General features: G+C 36.6%; 1 protein-coding gene across 8 annotated transcripts in view; it reads right to left on the bottom strand.

Annotated features, from left to right (window-relative positions):
* The window catches only part of CEP135 (centrosomal protein 135), an 86,940-nt gene that overhangs the window by 6,996 nt on the left and 55,010 nt on the right, over window positions 1–24,934 (bottom strand). For 2 of the 8 annotated variants that reach the window (XM_081224030.1, XM_081224036.1), the window contains exons 18-26: window positions 24,498–24,553; window positions 22,175–22,343; window positions 21,234–21,344; window positions 20,763–20,948; window positions 14,745–14,954; window positions 13,408–13,610; window positions 12,386–12,490; window positions 9,996–10,106; window positions 2,556–2,829 (exon numbers count right to left, since the gene is read on the bottom strand). In XM_081224030.1, the coding sequence (XP_081080156.1) occupies window positions 10,007–10,106; window positions 12,386–12,490; window positions 13,408–13,610; window positions 14,745–14,954; window positions 20,763–20,948; window positions 21,234–21,344; window positions 22,175–22,343; window positions 24,498–24,553 (1,140 nt within the window). In that variant the 3' untranslated portion in view covers window positions 2,556–2,829; window positions 9,996–10,006. Of the gene's footprint in view, window positions 1–2,555; window positions 2,830–4,679; window positions 4,756–7,202; window positions 7,465–9,670; window positions 9,691–9,995; window positions 10,107–12,385; window positions 12,491–13,407; window positions 13,611–14,744; window positions 14,955–20,762; window positions 20,949–21,233; window positions 21,345–22,174; window positions 22,344–24,497; window positions 24,554–24,934 lie in introns of those variants that run through there. The other 6 variants (XM_081224035.1, XM_081224033.1, XM_081224031.1 and 3 more) reach the window with 5 other exon arrangements.

Raw genomic sequence — 24,934 nt, forward strand, 5'->3', positions numbered from 1 at the left:
CAGAGAGGGTGAGAGCTTTTTGGGATTCCTTTTACAAGGGTACTAATCCCATTCATAAGGGCTCCACCCTCATGACCTAATTACCTCCCAAAGGCCCCACCTCCTAATATCATCACATTAGAAAATAGGGTTTCCACATAGCAATTTTGGGAGACACATTCAGTCCATAACAGATGTAAATCTGATCCTTGTTCCTTTTTAGGTGACCTGTTTTCTCTCTGAAGCTTTTATAATTTCTCTCCTGTCTTCAATATTGTGTCTAAATGTGGGTTTTTCCTTCTCTCCTACTTGGCTTTCTCTGAGCCCTTTTAATAAAGACCTCAGACTTTATTAAAGTATCCTTAATTTGGGGACATTTATCTCCATTATTTCTTAAACTATTTTCTACACTCCTTTCTAATATGTCTCATTTCTAAGGCTCATTATTACCTGGATGTTGGCACTCCTACACATATCCTCTATGATGCTCATCTTTTCTTTTACATTTTCGACCTCTTTTTCTGATACCTTCTGGAAGAAGTCCTCAATCTTATCTTCAAATGCACTATTTTAAAGCTATATCTATATCTAATCCTTCCTCAAAGAAAAATAGGAGCAGTATCAAACAACAAAACATAACAAAAAAGCACTAAGTGGAAATATTAGGTTTGAAAAAGGTAATAGTGAAAATAAAGAACACATGGGGGTTGTGCGTGCCTTGATAAGAATGGTTTGACTGGAGTAATGGGAATAAATTGTGATTAGAATAGTTCAAGAAGGAAAGGTGGCGTGAAGTGAGTATGGATAACTCCTTTCAAGGAACTTTTGCTATAAAGAGTATGAAAAATGGAATGGTATGGTTCGAGAGGGTTTTAAAGTGGGAGATTAAAAATGGGAGGTATTTTTTGATGATGGCCATTCTGACTGGTGTGAGGTGATACCTCACTGTAGTCTTCACTTGCATTTCTCTAACGATTAGTGATGTTGAGCAACCTTTCATGTGTTTGTTGGCAATCTGTATATCTTCTTTGGAGAAATGTCTATTTAGGTCTTCTGCCCATTTTTGGATTGGGTTATTTGTTTTTCTGATGTTGAGCTGCATGAACTGCTTGTAAATTTTAGAGATCAATCCTTTGTCAGTTGCTTCGCTTGCAAATATTTTCTCCCATCCTGAGGGTTGTCTTTTCATCTTGTTTATGGTTTCCTTTGCTGTGCAAAAGCTTTTAAGTTTCATTAGGTCCCATTTGTCTATTTTTGTTTTTATTTCCATTTCTCTAGGAGGTGGGTCAAAAAGGATCTTGCTGTGATTTATCTCACAGAGTGTTCTGCCTATGATTTCCTCTAAGAGTTTGATAGTGTCTGGCCTTACATTTGGGTCTTTAATCCATTTTTAGTTTATTTTTGTATATGGTGTTAGGGAGTGTTCTAATTTCATTCTTTTACATGTAGCTGTCCAGTTTTCCCAGAACCACTTATTGAAGAGGCTGTCTTTTCTCCATTGTATATTCTTGCCTCCTTTATCAAAGATAAGGTCACCATATGTGTGTGGGTTTATCTCTGGGGCTTCCTATCCTGTTCCATTGATCTGTATTTCTGTTTTTGTGCCAGTTGGCCATCATCAAAAAATCTACAAACAATAAATGCTGGAGAGGGTGTGGAGAAAAGGGAACCCTCTTGCACTGTTGGTGGGAATGTAAATTGATATAGCCACTATGGAGAACAGTATGGAGGTTCCTTAAAAAACTAAAAATAGAACTACCATACGACCCAACAATCCCACTACTCAGCATATACCCTGAGAAAACCATAATTCAAAAGGAGTCATGTACCACAATGTTCATTGCAGCTCTATTTACAATAGCCAGGACATGGAAGCAACCTAAGTATCCATTGACAGATGAATGGATAAAGAAGACGTGGCACATATATACAATGGAATATTACTCAGCCATAAAAAGAAACGAAATTGAGTTATCTGTATTGAGGTGGATGGACCTAGGGTCTCTCATACAGAGTGAAGTAAGTCAGAAAGAAAAAAACAAATACCGTTATGCTAACACATATATATGGAATCTGAAAAAAAGAAATGGTTCTGATGAACCTAGGGGCAGGACAGGAATAAAGATGCAGATATAGAGAATGGACTTGAGGACATGGGGAGGGGAAAGGGTAAGCTGGGATGAAGTGAGAGAGTGGCACTGACATATATACACTACCAAATGTAAAACAGATAGCTAGTGGGAAGCAGCCGCATAGCACCGGGAGATCAGCTCCGTGGTTTATGACCACCCAGAGGGGTGGGATAGGGAGGGTGGGAGGGAGATGCAAGAGGGAGGGAATATGTACACGTTTAGCTGATTCACTTTGTTATTCAGCAGAAACAAACACAACATTGTAAAGCAATTATACTCCAATAAAGATGTTAAAAAGAAAAAAAAAAGAAAGTGCCTGGAATGTGAGTTCAGAGACTTCTCCATATCCCACTATGATAAAATTTGATTTGAATAAATTATACTAAACTTTAGAATTAAGAATATTTCTACCATTATACAAAATTATTTGTAAGAAATAGAAAATAAATTGACTGGAAAGTTTATTGGAAAATCTATGTCAAGCTCTATAATTTAAAATTATTTAAAACAAATTAAAAACATCTATAAAAGGTCAGGGGGCTTCCCTGGTGGTGCAGTTGTTGAGAGTTCGCCTGCCGATGCAGGGGACGCGGGTTCGTGCCCCGGTCCGGGAGGGTCCCACATGCCGCGGAGCGGCTGGGCCCGCGAGCCATGGCTGCTGAGCCTGTGCATCCGGAGCCTGTGCTCTGCAACGGGAGAGGCCACAGCAGTGAGAGGCCTGCGTACCGCAAAAAAAAAAAAAAAAAAAAAAAGGTCAGAACATTCAGTATTTCAAGATAAAACTACTTTAAAAAATTGTATCATGGTTATGAAAATAACAATTATGGCAAACTACATTTTTTAATTATAGAAACATTAAAAATAAAATATGTAACAAAATATGCCTTGCTGTTGCTTTGGGGAAAAGGTGGGGACAAATTTCTAAATTTTATTTACATATATTTATTAAAAGATTTTCCATATAACATTGTAAATAGTCCCATTTCTATTGTATTTTGCTGTAATACATGAATTCACACACAGGAGACAGAATACATAAAATTACATAGATGGTGAAAAAGTAAGCCACATCACACCAAATACACACTTAATTACTGCAAAGGGCATAATGAGAACATATAAGGAATATTAGTTTTAGAAAAAGAGTACTGCCCACCCCCAGGTACACATAAACACTCACACACAAACTCCACTTTATTAAACCACAGGAGGAAATAAAATGTATCATAAATAATTGGTCTTCCATTTTCCAATGCTAGTTTTTAAGTTCTTCTTTTTCGATCATAATGAAATCTATTAAGAACAGGATTTTCTTCAAATGTGTATGACTTAAACACGATTAGTTTTTGTATGACAATCTATTTTGTACTTTTGTTCTTTAATTAATATCTGTATATATCTAAATCCTTTAAAATTACAACTTTGAAAATTCACTGTAAAAAGCTGTTTTCTATCTAATATGCCACAACAGGTCAGTGTTTACATACTATTCTAGAAGACTGATAAATTACAACACACAGGTTTAGAAGCAAAAAACTGGATATTGGGGCTTCCCTGGTGGCACAGTGGTTGAGAGTCCGCGTACCGATGCAGGGGACACGGGTTCGTGCCCTGGTCCAGGAAGATCTCACATGCCGTGGAGCGGCTGCGCCCGTGAGCCATGGCCTCTGAGCCTGCGCATCCGGAGCCTGTGCTCCGCAACGGGAGAGGCCACAACAGTGAGAGGCCCGCGTACCGCAAAAAAAAAAACAAAACAAAAACAAAAAAAACTGGATATTATTGAATGTATAATGGAATTTTAACAAAATGTTTTACTGTATTTACCCCATATATTGATACTTTTGTATTCAAAATTTTAGATTAGTACAGTGAGAAATTTTATTTACTGAAAAAATCCCAAATTTCTGTTCTATCGTTTTACAAAATTCTAAATACAGCTTTTAGTTTAATTTTGATAGCGTTTATATTATGTGAAGAGTCCATGTGGTAGCCAAAATAGTATAATATTGTATATAATATATGAATGTATCTTTTCTATCACAGTTCTTCTAGTTGGCAATAACAAATTATATATGGTAACCATTATTTTATCAAGACCTTTGCTATTGTAAGAATAGACCTGAATATGGTCCCCTCAGTGATAGACAGCATATTGGTACATAATTAATTTTACATTTAGAAGAAAAAAGTTAAACATGACAGCATAGCATCAAAGTTGATCATCCCTTGTGAATGTATTAACGATATGGGTTATAAACACAGGCATGGAAACTAGAATATTTATATACATATATCATGGCTCATTAAGAAAAAGATTATTAAAGCACAATGTGAATAATACATCATATTAATTCACAGTATAAACACACTTTGAGAAGTAATTTAAGTCAGGAATAATAAAAATACAGACATAACATTAGTACTATTCATATATATTCTGTTCTGTCATATATATGAAAATATACACATAGATATATCTCTTTTAAACCAAATTTTAACATAAATATTCACTGATTTAAATAGAAGTTGACAGAGGTAGAATTTGTTTAAATGTTCATAATTTTCAGGAACAAATGCTTCAAATATTTCATTACTGTTTGTCCTTTTAAAAAATCCATATAGCCAACTCATGAAAGCCATCATTCTGAAAAAGGGGGGAGGGGAAATGTGGATTAAGAAAAAAATGATAAAATTACTCAGTACTTTCACAAAAAACTGCAATTCAGTAATGTTTTAACTGAAATTATAATCTCTAATAAAACCTTTGCCCACAATCAAATTATAGTTAATAGTCAAGAAGTATTGTTCTATATTTCAAAAAGATATTCCCTTTAAACTATTATACAAAAGCACTTCAAAGTATATGAGTACTAAAAGGATGATACACAGTGAAAAGAATGGGGTAACAAAGAATGCTAATTGAGAAAAATCGCTCAAAAGAAGGGATACTATGATGTATAGGTTTCATAAAATTACAAACAAGTACTGTAAATTATGTTGTCTGAGTCTTAAAATAGCATGTTAGGGATAGTCAAATATTTTTCCAAGTATTTTGACCTTATGTGCTATCTAACCACCCTCCCAATTAAAAAACACAGACATTAAAATATAAAAAAATCACACAATGGAAACACTGAGAAAGTAATTATTTTTTTCTATACCGAGGAAGACAATACTTAAGAAATTATCAGACAGGTTGTCAAATACTGATGTAAAACATTGTTTATAAGAAAAAAAAGTTGGAAACAAACTATCGATATATGTTCCATAAGAGGAGAATGATTAAATAATTCATGGAATATCCATGTGACCAACTGTTAAATCACTATTTTAAAATGGCATTTTTGAAAATGCTTTTAATGATAAGAATGCATGCAACTATATTAAGGGGAAAACCCCACAGAACAGAACAAAACAAAAAACTGATAAAAACTACTTTGAGTATGATTTCTATTAGAATTATACATATATGTCTATGCTTGTGTGTATATTTATTACAAATTAAACATAAGAAAGGAGTAGGCGCTTCCCTGGTGGTCCAGTGGTTAAGACCCTGTGCTCCCCTCCCAATGCAGGGGTCACGGATTTGACCCCTTGTCGGGGAACTAAGATCTTGCAAAGATTCCGCATGCCGCATGTCATGGCCAAAATAAATAAATAAATAAAGTTTAAAAATAATAATAATAACCCTTTTTTTTTAAAAAAAAAAAAGAAGGGAGTGTACCAAATGGCTAATTGCTATTTTCTCTGGGCTGTAGGATTAAAAGTGATTTTGATTTGTACATCCATGTTCACAGCAGCATTTTTACAATAGCCAAAAGGTGGAAGCAACTCAAGTGATGAATGGATAAACAAAATGTGCTATATACATAGAATGGAATAATATTCAGCCTCAAAAAGGAAGGGAATTCTGACACATACTCCCTCCCTCATGGATAAAACTTGAAAACATTATAGTAAGTGAAATAAGTCAGTCACAAAAACACAAATACTGCATGATTCCACTTACTTAAGGTACAAAGAATAGTCAAATTCATAGAGATAAATTGTCATGGTGATTGCCAGAGGTTAGGGGAAGGGAAGAATGGGGAGTTAGTGTTTAATGGGTACAGAGTTTTAGCTGGGGAAGATGAAAAAGTTCTGGAGATTGATGGTGGAGACGATTTTTGCACAAGAGTGTGAATGTACTAACTGCCAGAGAAATGTACACTTAAAAATGGTTAAAATGATAAATTTGACCTTATGTATATTTTACTCCAATAAAAAAAAATGTAAAAAGAAGTGATTTTGGTTATCTTCTTTATACTTTTGTATTTTATGTTTTCTCAGTGAGCATTTTTTAGATGCAATAATCAAAACAGTAAAAGCAAAACTGGATTATATATGTTAACTATTAGAGACACTGTAAATATGGCTTGATACGAATATTTCATATTCATTTCTGGGTACTTATGGGGAAATCCCTTAAAATTAGTTTTGGTGACAACGTTAGAAAATATGAATGGAAATGTGTTACCAATTAACAACATCATTAGGGTACTCTGGGAATTTGTTAATGGTTGTAGACATTTTCTAATCTACATCTACTAGAATGGCTATAATAAAAAAATGGAAAATAACAAGTGTTGACAAGGATTGGAAAACTGGAACTCTTAGACTGCTGGTGAGAATGTAAAATGGTACAGTCATGTGGAAAAACTTTGGCAGGTATTCAAAAAGTTAAACATAGAATTACCTTATGACCCAGCAACTCTAGGTACTCCCAAAAGACATTAAAACAGACTAAAACAGATACTTGTACACCAATGTTCACAGCAGCATTATTCACAATAGCTAAGGATGAAAACAACCCAGGTGTCCATCAACTGATGAGCAAAAGAACAAAATGTGGTATAAACACAAAGGAATATCATTCAGGGATGAAAAGGAATGAAGTTCTGATACATGCTACAACAAAGATGAACCCTGAAGACATTATTCTAAATGAAATAAGCTAGATGCAAAAAGACAAATATTGTATAAATTCACTTATATGAAAATCTAGAGTAGGCTAATTTATAGAGATAGAAAGTAGATTAGAGGTTATCGGGGGCAGGGAAGTGAAGACAGGGGACTAGAGAGTTATTGCTTAATAGATACAGAGTTTCTGTTTGGGTGATAAAAAATTCTGGAAATAGTGGTGATGGTTGAACAACATTGTGAATTTAATGCCACTGAGTGGTACACTTTACAAAATAGTTAAGAAGGCAAAGTTCAGGGACTTCCCTGGTGGTCCAGTGGTTAAGGCTTCGCCTTCCAATGCAGGGGATGTGGGTTCCATCCCTGGTCAGGGAAATAAGATCCCACATGCCTCCTGGCCAGAAAAAAACCAAAACAAAACATAAAACAGAAGCAATATTGTAACAAATTCAATAAAGACTTTAAAAATGGTCCACATCAAAAAAATCTTTTAAAAAAAGTAGGCAAAGTTCATGTTATATATATTTTATCATAATTTTAAAAAGTTTTCTAATTCATTACAGCTTTAGAGATTGCTGGAAAGCACTATGTTCTAGATCAGTGGTTCTTAAAGTATAGTTTGGGGATCCCTGGGAGTCAAGCCTCTTTTCATAAACTAAGGAATTACTTGCTTTTTCACTCTTATTATCTCACGAGTATACAGATAAGTTTTCTAGGGGCTATGTGAGGTGAAAGGCCAGTTAGTAAATAAATATTTCAGATTTGTGGGCCACAGGGTCACTGTCACAACTACCTAATTCTGCCACTGCAGAAAAGCAGTTTGAGACAATATGTAAACAAATGGGTGTGGCTTAATGAAGCTTAATTTACAAAAACAGGCAGTGGTGTGGATTTGGCCTATAGGGGCCTAGTTTACCAACCCTTGATCTAAAATGCAGCTGTGAATCAAGCATGAAAAAAATGCTTGTGTCACAACTGCCAAGAGGCTTTATAATGAGAAGCAGAACCTCCATCTAATCGCATTCAAATTAATGCGGCAGCTTAGAAGTTGTGAGGACAAAGTGACTGCTGCCAGCACTAGGAAGTGGTCCTCAAAATGAAAGAGGAAAACAAATATTTTAATCAAATAAACAAACACAAAAGCAAAAGCACAGCAATCAGGAATCATTTAAACATAGGCCCTACAAATACCAATAAACCCTGGGGCATCAGTATATTAAAGAATAGAACATAGCTAATACTCTTATGAGGATTCTGAAGTCACCAAGGAAATGCTTAATTATCTCCTATAAAATTCTATTGAGAGAGGCCAAAAAATGAATAATTTTTAAAAGGACTGACTTTACTATTTCTGTCAATAAGCCTGCATTTTTCAGTCATCTACTTTTCAAACCCTGGGTCTGACATGCTTCTTGCCCATTCACTCCCATCTCCAATGAATGAGCACATCACTTTGACCCTTCCTCAGCCAAATGTGTCCTAGCTCTTTACAATCACTCTGGAAAACTGACTTACCATAACTACTCAAGCTCAAACACATGCATGTCCAGTGACCTGACAATCTCACGGCTAAGTGTATACCCAAAAGAAACGCACACATCTGTTCGCCAACATAAGGTACTAGAATGTTCACCGTAATTCTATCTGTAGTAGCCCAAACTGGAAATTATCAAATGCCCAACAAAAACAGAATGAGTAAATGGACTGTGGTATGTTCACATAATGGAATACTATACAGCAACAAGACTGAACCATCTAAAGGTACACAGCAGTATGGATGAATGTCACAAAGGTACTATTGAGAAAAAAGCCAGAAATATATGATTTCATTTATAAAATGTCCAGAAACAGACAAAAGAAATCTATGCTTTTAATAACCGAGACAGTTACTTTTAGAGTAAGGCTTATGACCAGAAGGACACCCAAGAGAGGTCATGTTTTGTTTCTTGATCCAGGTACAGGTTGCATAGGTGTGTTCAGTTTGTAAAAATTCATTGAGTTGTATATCTTATGATATAGTACTTTTCTGTATGTATGTAATAATTTATCTTAAAATATCTAGCTTTCAATATTAAATAATATTTTCTATGTCTTTGTTCATACTTTCACTATCTGTTATTTGTACCTTGAGTTTGGCACTTCATCAAATATTACCCTTTGATATCTCATATTGTCATTTAATTTTTGTTGTGGATGTCTTCTCTCTCTCCCTCTTTTTTTTAATCTGCATTGGGTCTTAGTTGCGGCGTGTGGGATCTTCATTGAGGCATGCGGGATCTTTCGTTGCGGCGTGCAGGCTCTTCCTTGCAGTGCATGGGCTTCTCTCTAGTTGTGGTGCGTGGGTTTTCTCTCTCTAGTTGTAGTGGCGCATGGGCTTCTCTCTAGTGGTGGCGTGGTTTTCTCTCTAGTTGTAGCAGTGCGTGGGCTTCTCTCTAGTTGTGGTGCGTGAGTTTCCTCTCTCTAGTTGCAGTGTGCGGGCTCCAGAGCACGTGGGCTCTGTAGTTTGTGGCACCCAGGCTCTCACTGAGGCGCGTGAGCTCAGTAGTTGCGGTGCATGGGCTTAGTTGCCCCACTGCATGTGGGATCTTAGTTCCCCGATCAGGGATCAAACCCACGTCCCCTGCATTGGAAGGCAGATTCTTTACCACTGGACCACCAGGGAAGTCCCCAGATGTCTTCTCTTTTTTAATTAAGGTACAATTTATGTACAATAAAATACATGGACTGTAAACGTTCAGTTCAAAGAATTTTTACAATTGTATACAGCCATGTAACCATCACCACCATGATACAGCACATTCCATTACCTCTGAAAGTTCCCTACCACCTTTATAGGCAATCTCCTCTCCCCCCACACAGTAAACAACTCTTGTAATTTTTATAACCAGAGATAAGTTTTGCTTGTACTTGGTGTTACATACATACCTTTCTGATAATCAGTTTCCATGTTCAGGAGAATGTAAAGGAGACTTCAGAGTAGAACTAAGGGGTGGTGTGCGAAGACCGTGCCGACGCATCTCTTGGATTGCTCGTTCTCTGTCAACAAAGACAAGATAAGAGATTATACCAAAAAGTGGTAAACAAATAAAAGGTCCTGTTATTGTTATTAGTTAAGTAATTTCTACTCAATTGATTAATTAGTACTTCTACTAAATTTAAATCCTTTGTAGGGACTTCCCAGGTGGCACAGTGGTTAAGAATCCACCTGCCAATGCAGGGGACACAGGTTTGAGCCCTAGTCCAGGATGATCCCACATGCCGCGGAGCAACTAAGCCTGTGTGCCACAACTACTGGGCCAGCGTTCTAGAGCCCGTGAGCTACAACTACTGAGCCCACGTGCCACAACTACTGAAGCCCACGCGCCTAGAGCCCATGCTCTGCAACAAGAGAAGCCACCACATTGAGAAGCCTGCACACCTCAATGAAGAGTAGCCCCTGCTCGCCACCACAACTAGAGAAAGCCCACGCAGCTACAAAGACCCAACGCAGCCATAAACAAACAAGCAAACAAATAAATAAATCCTATGTCTTTATATCATTTCTAAGTTGAGGATAAAAGATGTCAATTAAAGGAATATGTACTTTAAGAGATTGTTCAAAGCCCCTCTGAATATAGATTTTCAAAGTTGGTTGGTTCCCCTCTCTGCCCCTACCTTTCTCACCTCTTCTTGCACATAAATCTAGTCCTCTTCCTTCTTCCTGTCTCAAATGCCCAAATGTTAGAAGTAAAATAATCTTTTTGTTATGTCTGGGTCTGCCCCACAAAGCATGATGACTGTGTTGCCACCTCTACTGTGGGCTATTCACAGTCCCTGGCCCAGACTTTCTGACTTGAGCTCTTCAGTACCTAGGATTTCTACCTAGATGGGTATTTCACAGACTTTTTTCATTATAATCCCCCTAAAAAAACTTTTTTAGATGCCCCTCCCCAAATTATTCTCCCTCCGTCAATTTTAATACATCAGATTTTAATACATAGATACACTTAATATACTGTGGCCCTTCGGAGGGCCATAAATCACTGTAGTACCTAAGGTTTCTTTGCCATTCCCTCTTCCCCAAGAATTCATATTGTTCCCTGCAGTGACAATATTGCCTCTTTAAAAATGCATGATCTAGTTGCATGGTAAAGAGAAGGAAAGACATGGTCACGTGGGTCAAGGTTTCTTTGGGGACTAGGGGCAAGGAAAAAGGAGAAGAATTAAGGGAGTCTATAACCCTAGGCAACAGAGAGCTTGGTTTAGGACCCTTGAATTGAAGAGAATTTCAGTTGTCATTAATAAATGAAAATCATTACACATATACAGTTTAGTACATTCAGAAAATAGATCTTCTAAATTACAAGAAATTAATAACACTGCTTTCATGACACTGATGCAACCTCAGGCTTCATTTCTCTTTGAAATCACAAATATTGATTTCCTAGAAAATTCCATCTATAATCCAAATTGCACATCACTTAAAAGTTTTGAAGCAAATGGTTAAGAATAAGATTAGAGAACTCAAAATACTGACCTAAATAAGCAATCTGACCACTATTTGAGAATGAAATCTTAGGAATGCTGATGCCTATGGTATTAATACAGTAGGAAAGAATAATGGAAGAAAAGTAAATTGACAAATTGATTCACAAATTAGACTTGGATTTTAACTGTTAAAGCAGGTCTCATTCCTGATTGTACACTTGGAGATTAAAATTTTCAACATAATAAAGCAAATGAACTGAAATATAAGTGACTATGAAAATTCCTAAGCTGTAGGGAATATATTGAAAAGATTAAGAGCACAGGCTTTAAAATTAGACAAACCTGTTTGGATTTTAGTCTTGGCTCTGCTATTTACTATTTGCGTGACCTTAGTTTCTAATAATAATATAGGCGCAATAATAGATAGTTAATAGGATTAATCAGATACATACATAGTATCTGGCATATATTTGTTAAGTTCCCTTAAGATCATCAGCATCATCGTTTTTACGATGATTTGAATTTGGAATTTCCTATTGGACCATAATGTTTTGGGCTCTTGTAGAATCCTTACTAGCTTGCTGATTCCCTAACTATATCCTTTGAAATAATGCCCTAATTTTGCCCTGAGGAATGCTACAGCAAACATTTATACAATATTTGCTACTTTATTGTGGGGATATTATCTTCTACAACACTTGTTGCCTTTTTAGGAAGAATTACCAAAGAAATTTATTTTACATAGTAATGCTAAGAAAAGTTTGCTATTTGTAAGCCATATTAAATCCTTTTGGAATAGAATAGGGAATAAATAAAAACGCTGTTCAACGCTAAAAATATATTCTTACCGTTCATATCTTTCAGTTGAACTCTGCCTTTTCAGAACATCAAGATCTGTTTGTAATTGTGCCATTTTAGCCCGAAGCATAGTGTTTTCCCGGCTCTGACTATTTCTTAAAAACAAATTTAGAAAATCAAATAGATAATAAATACTCTGTTTTATAGCATAAAGCGCTATGGAGTTTTGTTTTTGTTATTAATAAATACAAATGGAAGTGACACATAAGGATGAAAAAAAGAGAAGACTTTTCAACAATAATTCCATAAACGTCTGGAGCTTCTATCACAAAGTTTTCTTTTTCATTCATCTCATTTATTTAACGAACATTTACTGGGCTTCTAGTATGTGCTAGGCACTGCAGCAATGCTGGAGATACAAACGTGAGAAGACATGAATTGTAACATCAAAAAGTAAAGTATATTTATTGGCTCTTTCTTGACTCCTACCTCAGAAAGAGATATATTTCTAATTCCTTTTAAAAGTTAATTATTCCACTCATACTATCTACTCTGTGTTTCCTCCCTTCTTCCAAAAAGATATCCAAACTTCTCCATTATCAATCTCCTAAAAGGTAATCAATATCCTTATGAAGGTCAAATTTCATGGCCTTTTCAAAGTCTTTTTCCTAATCCACAGCATGAAACACAGCCAACTCTCCCCATTCTGAAATGCTCTCCCCTTCGCTGACTTCTCTCTTCATTCCTCAAATTTAGGTATTTTTCTAAAGTCCACTCGTTCACTTCCACGGGTACCACCTCTGTGGAGAACATATACAAATTACACCCCCAAACACGATGTCTCTTCTGAGCTAAACCCCCTGAGTTTCCCAAAGCAGCAGCCATGTAATCAAAATACTTTGCTTTGCACTCCCATCCCCCAGTCCCCCAACACTTCGAAAAAAATTTTTTTGGTTCCTCCACTATTTTTCTATCATTTGTTTTATGCTACAAATCTATAAAAAATTATTCATATTGAAAAATTATTTGTGACAAGCTATTTTCCTCACATAAGTTAATTCATGACGCTTACAATTTGCTTTCTGAAAGGGTTAACTTCTCTTTAAGTAGCTGAATTTCTGTATCCTTCTCGTGGGAGGTTAAATGGGAATGAAATTCTTTATCTCTATTTGTAGCCAACAATGATTCAAGGTTTTTAATCGTATGTCTCTCACTTGACAGTTGTTTTTTTAACAGCTCTGATTCTGATTTTACATTTTCTAATTCCACTGCAACCTACAAGAAAAACAAAACAAGATTACTTCAGTATAATTTTAGACTTACTCTGAAAAATTATCTGCAGAGCTATACACACATCAGTTGCTTCATTTTGGGTACTGATTAAAGATTCTGTAGTACTTTTCACATATAAGAATAACATCTTATTTTCAAAATAATCTTTGCTATTTTTAGCAAAGACCTACCCCAACCCTCAAATAGTTTTCTTTCATGTTATCTTGTCAAGAGAGGGTAATTAACATAAAATCCTAAAATGTGGCCACCCTATCAGTAAGGAGGCCCTTCTGGTTTATTAAATATGTATATTCTGATTACATAGTCAAACCAGTCTTGAAGCTTCTCAGTACCTGAAAATAAAGTTACTACTAAATGAGTGAAAACTGGAAACACCCATGTTTAAAAACACACACTGGGTTGTTTAAAGTAATGCTTCAGTTTGGGAATGGGATGTTCCAGTTAACTCGACTTTTAAAATTAAGTAAGATTTTTATCAGGAAAAATATTCCACTTAGAAAGGAATGAACTGCTCAATTCTTCATATATGTCTTACTTTTAAGCAGAGAAAGAATGTATTGAGATATGTTCCTGTTCTATAATTAGAAGAATTATATTCTCCTAAATACCCATCTGCTTCAAAACAGCACCTAATTTTATCATCATGCTTGCCAAAGAAACCTTGACAAAGAATGTAGTAATCAAATTAGAGTAGGGCTGAATAAAACAATATGCTACTGGGACTTCCTGGTGGTGCAGTGGTTAAGAATCTGCCTGCCAATGTAGGGGACACGGGTTGGAGCCCTGGTCCAGGAAGATCCCACATGCCGCGGAGCAACTAAGCCCATGCGCCACGACTACTGAGCCTGCGCTCTAGAGCCCGTGAGCCACAACTACTGAAGCCCACATGCCACAGCTACTGAAGCCAATGCGCCTAGAGCCCGTGCTCTGCAACAAGAGAAGCCACCGCAATGAGAAGCCCACGCACCACAACGAAGAGTAGCCCCCGCTCGCCGCAACTAGAGAAAGCCCGTGTGCAGCAATGAAGACCCAATACAGCCAAAAATAAATAAATAAAATAAATAAATTTATATATAAAAAAACAATATGCTACAATATTATCTTTTAAGTTCTTACCCTCTCAAATTCAAGGTGTTTGGAATTCAATTGCTGGGTTATAATATCTTTGCCCGAATCAAGCTTAATGCAAAGTTCTCTAAGAGATGACATATCATTTAATACTGCTGCTTTCTCATCTTCTTGGTGTCTCAGCTCTTCTTCTAATCTAGATATGGCTTTTGCCATGGATGAGATCTGAGATTCATAAGCATGATGTGCATTTATGTGCTGAAAATAAGAAAACAGGTACAAAGTTAAAGTAACCCAGTAATATTAAAGGTTTGAATCTGTGTAGCTACAATGTCACTTTATATAACTATAAAAGCCAATTTTTGCAATTTAAAAAATTTTTCAATTTTAAGATACTCTCAGGAAGTTGTCTGCTATTTAAAGATGGCCTATTTAATGCTTAAAAAAATAAACTGTGTTTAATTATTAATCATGGTAACTAAGTACCTCATGTATATATTTGGAAGATGCAAAGATGAAAATTACTGCTTTAGGGTTGTGAACATGAGAGATCTTTTAAGTCATAGTAAATTTTTCCTTTATAAACTCTCTTTGTTATAATAATGCTTTTTAAAGTAACATATATACTTATCACTCCTCAATTGCCTTTAAATTCTGAATTTCAAAAAGGAGTTTGCTTTAAAACTATATACCTAAACTCATATTTAAGTTTAATTCAACCTAATAATAGTATACAACTTTATAAGATTTTAATAACTGAAATAACGAGCAAAATTTGAAATACTGATAAACACTTCTTTCCTAAAGTAATATGCATTTAAAAAAAAGGATTAATTAATTAATTAATTTTTGGTTGCGTTGGGTCTTCGTTGCTGCACACAGGCTTTCTCTAGTTGTCGTGAGCGGGGGCTACTCTTCGTTGCGGTGCACGGGCTTCTCATTGCGGTGGCTTCTCTTGTTGCAGAGCACGGGCTCTAGGCGTGCGGGCTTCAGTAGTTGCAGCGCGCAGGCTTCAGTAGTTGTGGCTCATGGCTCTAGCGCTCAGGCTCAGTAGTTGTGGTGCACGGGCTTCATTGCTCCGTGGCATGTGGGATCTTCCAGGACCAGGACTCGAACCCATGTCCCCTGCACTGGCAAGGCAGATTCTTAACCACTGCGCCACCAGGGAAGTCCCAAGTAATGCACATTTAAAATTTTTCACAATTTAAAATATGAGTGATAAATACAAACAGATATAAAATCTACTTCTAGAATTTAGGAAGAATTCCACATTTGAAAATTAAATTATTAAACAAGCTTTACTAAAATGAATCAACATTAAAAATCTAATACACTGCTTTGAAGATTTAATAAATTTCAACAATTGTAGAAAAGTACTTGGATATTCCAAATATTAATGAATTAATTAATCAAAATTCCCCCAAAGAAATATAAATATGTAAGTCAATTTTATATACCACATAAGAACATGAACAATGACAAAGAACAAAAGAACTAAAGAATAGTTTCTCCTGAGAACTATTCTGAAGGTTGAAAAACATTCTTTTAGTTATTATACTCTTAACAGAAAAACTTACAGAAATAGTGTATTCGTTTCCTAGGACTGCTGTAACAAATTACTGCAAATTGCTGGGTGGCTTAAGACAACAGAAATTTATTCCCTCACAGTTCTGGAGGTTACAAGTCTGAAACTTAGATGCTGGCAGAGTTGGCTTCTTCTGGCGGTTCTGAGGGAGAATCTGTTCCACGCCTCTCTCCAAATTTCTGGTGATTGCTGGCAATCCTTGGTGTTCCTTGCCTTGTAGACACATAACTCCAATCTCTGCCTTCATCTTCACTTGACATTCTCCTTCTGTCTTCTGTGTCCAGATTTCTCTTATCTCATAAGGATACCAAACATTGGGTTATGGCCTGCCCTAGTCCAGTATGACCTCATCTTAAATTGATTACACCTGCAAAGGTCCTATTTCCAAAAAGGTCACATTCACAGGTTCTGGTGGTTAGCATTTCAATATATTTTGGGGGGGGCATAATTCTATCAACTCTCTGGCTCCCCCAAATTCATGTCCTTCCCATGTGCAAAATACATTCATTCTATCCCAACATTCTAGCATCAACTCTAAGTCCAAAATCTTATCTAAATCAGAATGGGTAAGACTCTGGGTATGGTCCTTCCTGGGGCAAAATTCCTCTCCTTCCACACACCTGTGCTACTAGAAAACAAGTTACCTCCCTCTGAAATAAAATGGTGGAAAAGGTATAAAATGGTCCCATTCTGAAAGGGAGAAAATAGAAGGAATAAAGGAGTTACTAGTCCAAAGTAAGCTTGCAGCCAAGTAGGGCAAATTCCACTAGATTTCAAGGCCTAAAAATAATTATCTGTGTCTTGATACTCTGTCCTCTGGACCTGCTAGGGCAGCCCCACCTTCTCAGCCCTCAGGTACAGCCCCATCTCTTGGCTCACGGTGGCAGTGGCGCTGCTTTCTGGCAAGGAAGAAATAGCCCAGTCCCCTGGGTCTATGGTAGTGTAGCAGGTCCACCAGGTTTTGAGCTGCCCTTGGCAGCCCTGCTGATCTCTGAGCCACCTTCATTCTTCCCTTTTCTTGAAGGAGAACATATGTTCATAACTCTAGTGACCTGTTTTCTGCTAGTAGGATCCAAGAAGTTTAGCCTTCTTTCCTTGTATCCTGTTTCTGGACCTTTCAGCCCAAGCTGGCAGTGTTTCTGCTGAGGTGATTGGTTGGGTCTATGAGTCACTCACCTACTCTCTTTGCCTAGCCACACTCTCAGCCCTGCCTCCAGAACACGCTATCTGGGTAGGCTAAGACTTTTCCAAATCATCAAGTCCCAGCTCTTTTTTTGCTTAGCAATTCCTTCTTCAATCTATCTCTTTCCTTCACATCTTACCACAAGCAGCAAGGAGAAATCAGGTTGCACCTTTCATACTCTGCTTGGAAATTTCCTCTGCTAAATATCCAAGTTCATAACTTGTAAGTTCTACTTTCCTAAGAGTATACCATAATTCAGCCAAGTCCTCTGCCATTTTATAATAAGAATTACCTTTTCTCCAGTGTCCAATAACATGTTCCTCAATTCCATCTGAGACCTCACTAGAAGAAACATTCTTATTTCTGGACAAATTCCATTCATGATGATTTATGTATTTTGTAAATAACAGAAGTTTTCTCTATAGCTTTCCTCTTTTTTCTGAGTTCTCACCAGAATTGCCTTTAATGTCCATTTTTCCACCTACAAACTTTTCAAGGTAGTCTAGACTTTTCTGTCAGGCACCTCAAAACTCTTCCAGCCTGTACCCATTACAAAACTCTTCCAGCCTGTACCCATTACTCTTCCAGCCTGTACCCAATTCCAAAGACCCTTTTAAGATTTGTTACAAAAGCATCCCACTTCCTGGTATCAAAATCTGTACTAGTTTCTTAACGCTGCCATAACCAATTACAAGAAACTAGATAGCTTAAATAACAGAAATGTATTCCCTCTCAGTTCTGGAGACCACAAGTCTGAAATCCAGATGTCAGCAGGATCGGTTCCATCTGGAGGTTCTGAGCGAGAATCTTTTCCACACCTCTGTGCCAGCTCAAGTGATTGCTGGCAATCCTTGGGGTTACTTGCCTTGGTAGACACATCATTTCAATCTCTGCCTCTATCCTCATATGGCATTCTCCTCTGTGTCTTCTGTGTCTGAATCTCCCTTATTTTACAAGGACACCAGTTATCAGATTAGGGTCCATCCTACCCAGTGTCACCTCATTTTAACCTTTTTAAAAATATTTATTTATTTATTTATTTTTGGCTGCATTGGGTCTTCATTGCTGTGCGTGGGCTTTTCTCCAGTTGCGGTGAGCGGGGGCTACTCTTCGTTACGGTGCACAGGCTTCTCGTTGCGGTGGCTTCTCTTGTTGCGGAGCAGGGGCTCTAGGTGCACGGGCTTCAGTAGTTGTGGCTCGTGGGCTCTAGAGTGCAGGCTCAGTAGTTGTGTGCACGGGCTTAGTTGCTCTGCGGCATGTGGGATCTTCCCAGACCAGGGCTTGAACCCGTGTCCCCTGCACTGGCAGGCGGATTCTCAACCACTGTGCCACCAGGGAAGCCCACCTCATTTTAACTTGATTAAATCTGCAAAGATGCTATTTCCAAATAAGGTCACATTCACGGGTACTGGGAGCTAGGACCTAAATATATTTTGGGGGGGGAGGGGTGCATAATTCTACGCACTACAGATAATCAATACTTCCTTCTAAAAAATAAAGACCGACTATAATACTATACCAACAAAACAAAACAAAAGTAGAACTAATAGCCAACTGTTCCTTATCAATCTAACTTATTTAGGGTCCCTATATTTTAACTAAACTCAAAATTTTATTAAGAGACTTTTATTAGACTGTCTTTATGACAAAAGCTTATTTAAATCCACATGCAAAAGAATGAAGTTGGGACCTTACCTTATATCATGCATAAAAATTAACTCAAAATGGATCAAAGACCTCAACATAAGAGCTAAAACTATAAAATGCATAGAAAAAACAGGGGAAAAGCTTCATTATGTTGGATTTAGCAATGATTTCTTAGATATGACACCAAAAAAACAGGCAAGAAGAAAAAAATAGATAAATTGGACTTCATCAAAATTTAAAACTCTTGTGCATCAAAGGATAAAACTGAGTGACAAGGTAAGCCATGAGATGGGAGAAAATATTCACAAATCACATATCTAATAAGGGATTGAAATCCAGAATATACAACCAATTCCTACAACTCAACAACAACAGAAAACAACCTGATTAAAAGCTAGGCAAAGGATTTGAATAGATATTTCTCCAAAGAAAATATACAAATGGCCAATAAATACACAAAATATGCTCAACATCACTAATCATTAAGAAAATACAAGTCAAAACCAAAATGAAATACCACTTCACTCCCATTGGGATGGCCATTATTAAAACAAAAAAACAAAACAAAAAACCCCAGAAAATAACAAGTGTTGGTGAAGATGTGGAGAAACTGGAAGCCTAACATTGCAGGTGGGAATGTAAAATGGTGCAGCCCCTGTGAAAAACTGTATGGTGGTTATTCAGAAAATTAAACATAAAATTACAATATGATCCAGTAATTCCATGTCTGGGTATATCCCAAAGAACTGAAAATAAAGACTCGAATAGATACTGTACATCCATGTTCATAGCAGCATTATTTTCAATAGCCAAAGATGGAAACAAACCAAATGTTCATTGACAGATGAATGTTTAGAATGTGGTATATGCATACAATGGGATATTATTCAGCCTTAAAAAGGAATGAAATTCTGACACATGCTACAACATGGGTGAACCTTGAGATTTAAGTGAACCTTAGGCCTAAGTAAAATAATTCAGTCACAAAAAGACAAATATTGTATGACTCCACTTATAAGAGGGACATGGAGTAGTCAAATTCATAGAGAGAGAAAGTAGAATGGTGGTTGTCAGTGGGTGGGGGAGGGGAGAATGGGGAGCTAATTAGTATTTAATGGGTACAGAGTTTTTGTTTTTGTTTTTGTTTTTTGTGGTATGTGGGCCTCTCACTGTCGTGGCCTCTCCCGTTGCGGAGCACAGGCTCCGGACGCGCAGGCTCAGCGGCCATGGCTCACGGGCCCAGCCGCTCCGCGGCGTGTGGGATCCTCCCAGACCGGGGCACGAACCCGTGTCCCCTGCATCAGCAGGCAGAGTCTCAACCATTGCGCCACCAGGGAAGCCCGGTACAGAGTTTTAACTGGGGAAGATGAAAAAGTTCTGGAGAAGGATGGTGGTGATAGTTGCACAACAATATGCATGTACTAATTGCCACTGTATACTTAAAAATGGTTAAAATGGTAAATTCGATATTATGTATATTTTACTTACAATATAAAAGTAATGGGGCTCTCCTAAGCAAATTATCAGAATTAATGACAGATTACTATTGAACTTGATTTTTACCAATGCTTAAACCTCACTTCAATAAAGTGCCTTTGAATGTTTTCTGTTTTACTAAATTCTGTCTGTGCAAGACAAATGAATATATTACCTCCTGAATTTCTTTTTCTAGTAGCTCCACTCTTTCTCGAAGGTGTCTCCTCTCTGTGTCAATAGAAAGAAGTTCCAGTCGAACTGAGCTGCTTTCTCCCTCAGCTTGATGGGCTTTGACCTCCCAGTCTTCAGCACGGTCATGAAGCATCTGAAATCTATCTAACAAATCTTGATTTTCTCTTTCCTGGTTTAACCACAATTAAATTGTTTCTAAATTAGTCATCATCACTCACTGGAATACCCATGTCATAACATATACACACATTGGGATTTTTGTTTTAATTTAGGAAGCATAAGCTATCTGTGCAGACACTATACTAAGTAAGATCTGTATGAAAATATACAAAGACAGTAGGCAATATCTCCACTTTCATATGTTAATATCTAATAGAGGAGAGAGCATAAAGAAACATGAAAAAGTTAAAAAAAAAAATCAGTCTTAAATCCAACCTAAACAATGTTTTTTCACCTTAGCAGCCATTAAGGTCTCCCATCGTGACACTTCAGTTATGTAATTATGAACTCTACTCTTCATTTCTTCTTTTTCTTGCACTGCTGCTTCTAATTCCAGTGAAATTTGCTATAAATCAGAAAATTGAAGACAAATCTAAAAATGAATGTAGCACCTAATGAGTTCTATTTATGTTCAAATAGCTCTTTCTGAATTTGGGGAATAAGTGAGAGTAGGAAAAAAGGAAAACTGTTCCTGACTGTTATTTTCACATGTTTTTCTTGACTGATCTTGTCTTTTTAAGCAGATATTACCATATATCTCCCACAATATATGTGACCACATATCTGGTATTTAAACTAAGGGCTAGCTACGCTCAGGGGCTGACATTTAAAAAAATTTATATATCAGCAATATGCTCTATAATGAATAATTTTAAAAAATAAAATATTTAAAATAAGAAAATCATTGGTTTTCTTGGTGTAATCCTTTAATAAACCAGCACAAACAAATCCAATACCTTTTAGTATTTGCCATTCTAAAATATTAATTAATTAACTTACAGGCATATCTCTAAGCCACTGGAAGTAAATACTTTAAAACACAGCAACTTTGCCCTGGGAGTGATGCTGAGGTCCTCACCCAGTAGGGTAACACCGATTTCTGCCATAGAGAACACCATGCTCCCAGCTTCAGGATTCCTTGCAACAAAGCCCACAATGGTGAGGGGACTACAGTTGTACCCATTAGACACTCTGTAATATACCGCAGTATTCTAAACCACATTTTAAAATAGCCTTATAAACACTATTCTCCTTAAAGAATTATTTTTTTGTTGTTGATATTTATATAATTAAAATTTAGAAAGCATATTTAGAGCTTCAAAATTTAGCAAACAATGAATATATTGTATAACTGTATACTCTAAAACTATCAAAGTTTATGCATTGTGCTCATACCTGGTTTTCTCTTGCCACTGTAGCCAGATCATCCTGTAATCTTCTGTTCTCCTTAAAAGACATTTCTTTAGATCTTTCTACTTCATCAAGTTCCTTGTGAGCTGCATCAAGCTGGCGCCGGAGGCTGCTTATCTCACGGTCCCGATTAATCAATGTTTCCTTTAGGTGGCTGTTACATGGGTGGTGTAGCAATAATAAAGAAAGCTTTTTGGAAAATTTAGTTCATTTAAAAGAAAACTGTTGCACTCTGATTTAAGTATACTAGGAATGCAAGAAATTACAACTACTCAACCTATGGACTGGGAGAAAATATTTGTAAATGATGCAACCAACAAGGGTGTATACTAACAGCTCACACAACTCAATAACAAAAAAACAAACAACCCAAGCAAAAACTGGACAGAAGACCTAAATGGACATTTCTTCAAAGAAGAAATGCAGATGGCCAATAGGCACATGAAAAGATGCTCAACATTGCTAACTATTAGAGAAATGCAAATCAAAACTACAATGAGGTACCACCTCACACCAGTCAGAATGGCAAATATTAGAAAGTCTACAAATAACAAATGCTGGAGAGGGTGTGGAGAAAAGGGAACCCTCCTACACTGTTGGTGGGGATGTAAATTGATACAGCCACTATGGAGAACAGTATGGAGGTTCCTTAAAAAACTAAAAAGAGAGTTTCCATATGATCCAGCAATCCCACTCCTGGGTCTATACCAAGACAAAACTATAATTTGAAAAGATACACACACCCCTATGTTCATAGCAGCATTATTTACAATAGCCAAGACATGGAAAAACCTAAGTGTCCACTGACAGTGAAATCTATAAAGAAGATGTGGTACATATATACAATGGAATACTACTCAGCCATTAAAAAGAATGAAATAAAGCCATTTGCAGCAACATGGAGGGACCTAGAGATTATCATACTAAACAAATAAGTCAGAAAGAGAAAAACAAATACCATATGGTACCACTTATATGTGGAATCTAAAATATGACACAAATGAACATATCGAAGAAACAGAAACAGATTCACAGACAGGGATTGTGGGTGCCAATGGGGAGGGGGCTGGAGGAGGGAAGGATTGGGAGTTTGGGATTAGCAGATGCAAACTAGTATTGTAGAATGGGTAAACAACAAGTCCTACTATGTAACACAGGGAACTATATTCAGTATCCTATAATAAACCATAATGGGAGACTTCCCTGGTGGTGCAGTGGTTAAGAATCCACCTGCCAATGCAGGGGACACAGGTTCAATCCCTGGTCCGGGAAGATCCCACATGCCTCAGAACAACTACGCTCGTGCCCCAAAACTAGTGAGCCTGCGCTATAGAGCCCACGTGCCACAACTACTGAAGCCCGCGTGCCCTAGAGCCCATGCACTGCAACTACTGAAGCCCGTGCACCTAGAGCCTGTGCTCCACAACAACAGAAGCCACCACAATGAGAAGCCTGTGCACCGCCAACAAAGAGTAGCCCCCGCTCACCGCAACTAGAGAAAGCCCGCGTGCAGCAACGAAGACCCAATGCAGCCAAAAAAACAAAAAAAACCATAATGGAAAAGAATATGATAAAGAATATATATATATAACTGAATCACTTTGCTGTATAGCAGAAATTAACACATTATAAATCAACCATACTGCAATAAAATTTAAAAAAATAAATTACAACTACGGCATTAAGATACTGATTAATTAGGTGAAGCAGATGTTTTAGATCTCTACCAATTATTATGTGCAAATAAAGTCATAAAATAAATTTATTATTCCAAAAGTCAAGTAAAAACAGAAGACTTTCAAGTGTTAGGAGAAGAACATAAACGATTCAATTGGCAAACACTTACTTAATGTTTAAGTCCCCACTATTATATAATATGTAAGGGTGTATAAAATAAATACAATTAGTGACTTTTGTCTTGACGTAGAGACCGGTCATAAAATGTAAAGTCTTGTAACAATGTTCAAAAAGGTTTAGATGTGGAATATATTTAACACTGGCTACTAGGGTAATCTAAGTTTTAATAATTAGGGCCTGCACAGGGTAATTACAGTAGAAATAAGGAGCAAGTAGGTATGTAAAAGAATAATTAATAAGACATAATTGTTTAGATGTGGATGACAGAGGAGGGAAGAAAGTTAAAGAGGATAACATTTCCATGCAGGAGACTGAGAAAATAACTGCTACTGGTAAAAATAGGAAAATTGAAAAAGAAATTTTCCTATTGCCAGATTGCTATTCAAACAGATAAAGCTGCATTCACTGAAAATTCCTAAAAAAACTGGATGCCGGTCCATTGATTACTTACTTCATAGAAGATTCATACTCTGAGACTGTTATCTTCATCTGAGTAATAGCTTTTTCCTATAGAAATTATAAAAATATGTAAGATTCTAAACCATTCATATAGAAATGTCTTCATTTGAATTGATACAATGTCACATTTATATAGTTTAAATCCAATTACATAAATTATGTTATAAAAGAAACCTCCAAGTAAACATATTTCCATGTACCAATTATATTTCATATATTGGCATATTTCTACCCACTAAGAATTTGAATTGTTCCTTGAGTTTACTCTAATCATATATGATAAAACTGTATTCTAGAAATAGAACTTTTAAGATTCAAATTATTGGTATAAAATGAAATTTAAACACATTAGGAGATATGGCCTTGGGTCTTAGGAACTTGTACACAGGCAATAAGAACTGCATATCTAAAACAGAGAATAAAATACGC

The sequence above is a fragment of the Mesoplodon bidens genome, assembly GCF_964165515.1.
Source record: "Mesoplodon bidens genome assembly, chromosome: 1".
In the NCBI taxonomy this organism is placed as follows: Eukaryota; Metazoa; Chordata; class Mammalia; order Artiodactyla; family Ziphiidae; genus Mesoplodon; species Mesoplodon bidens.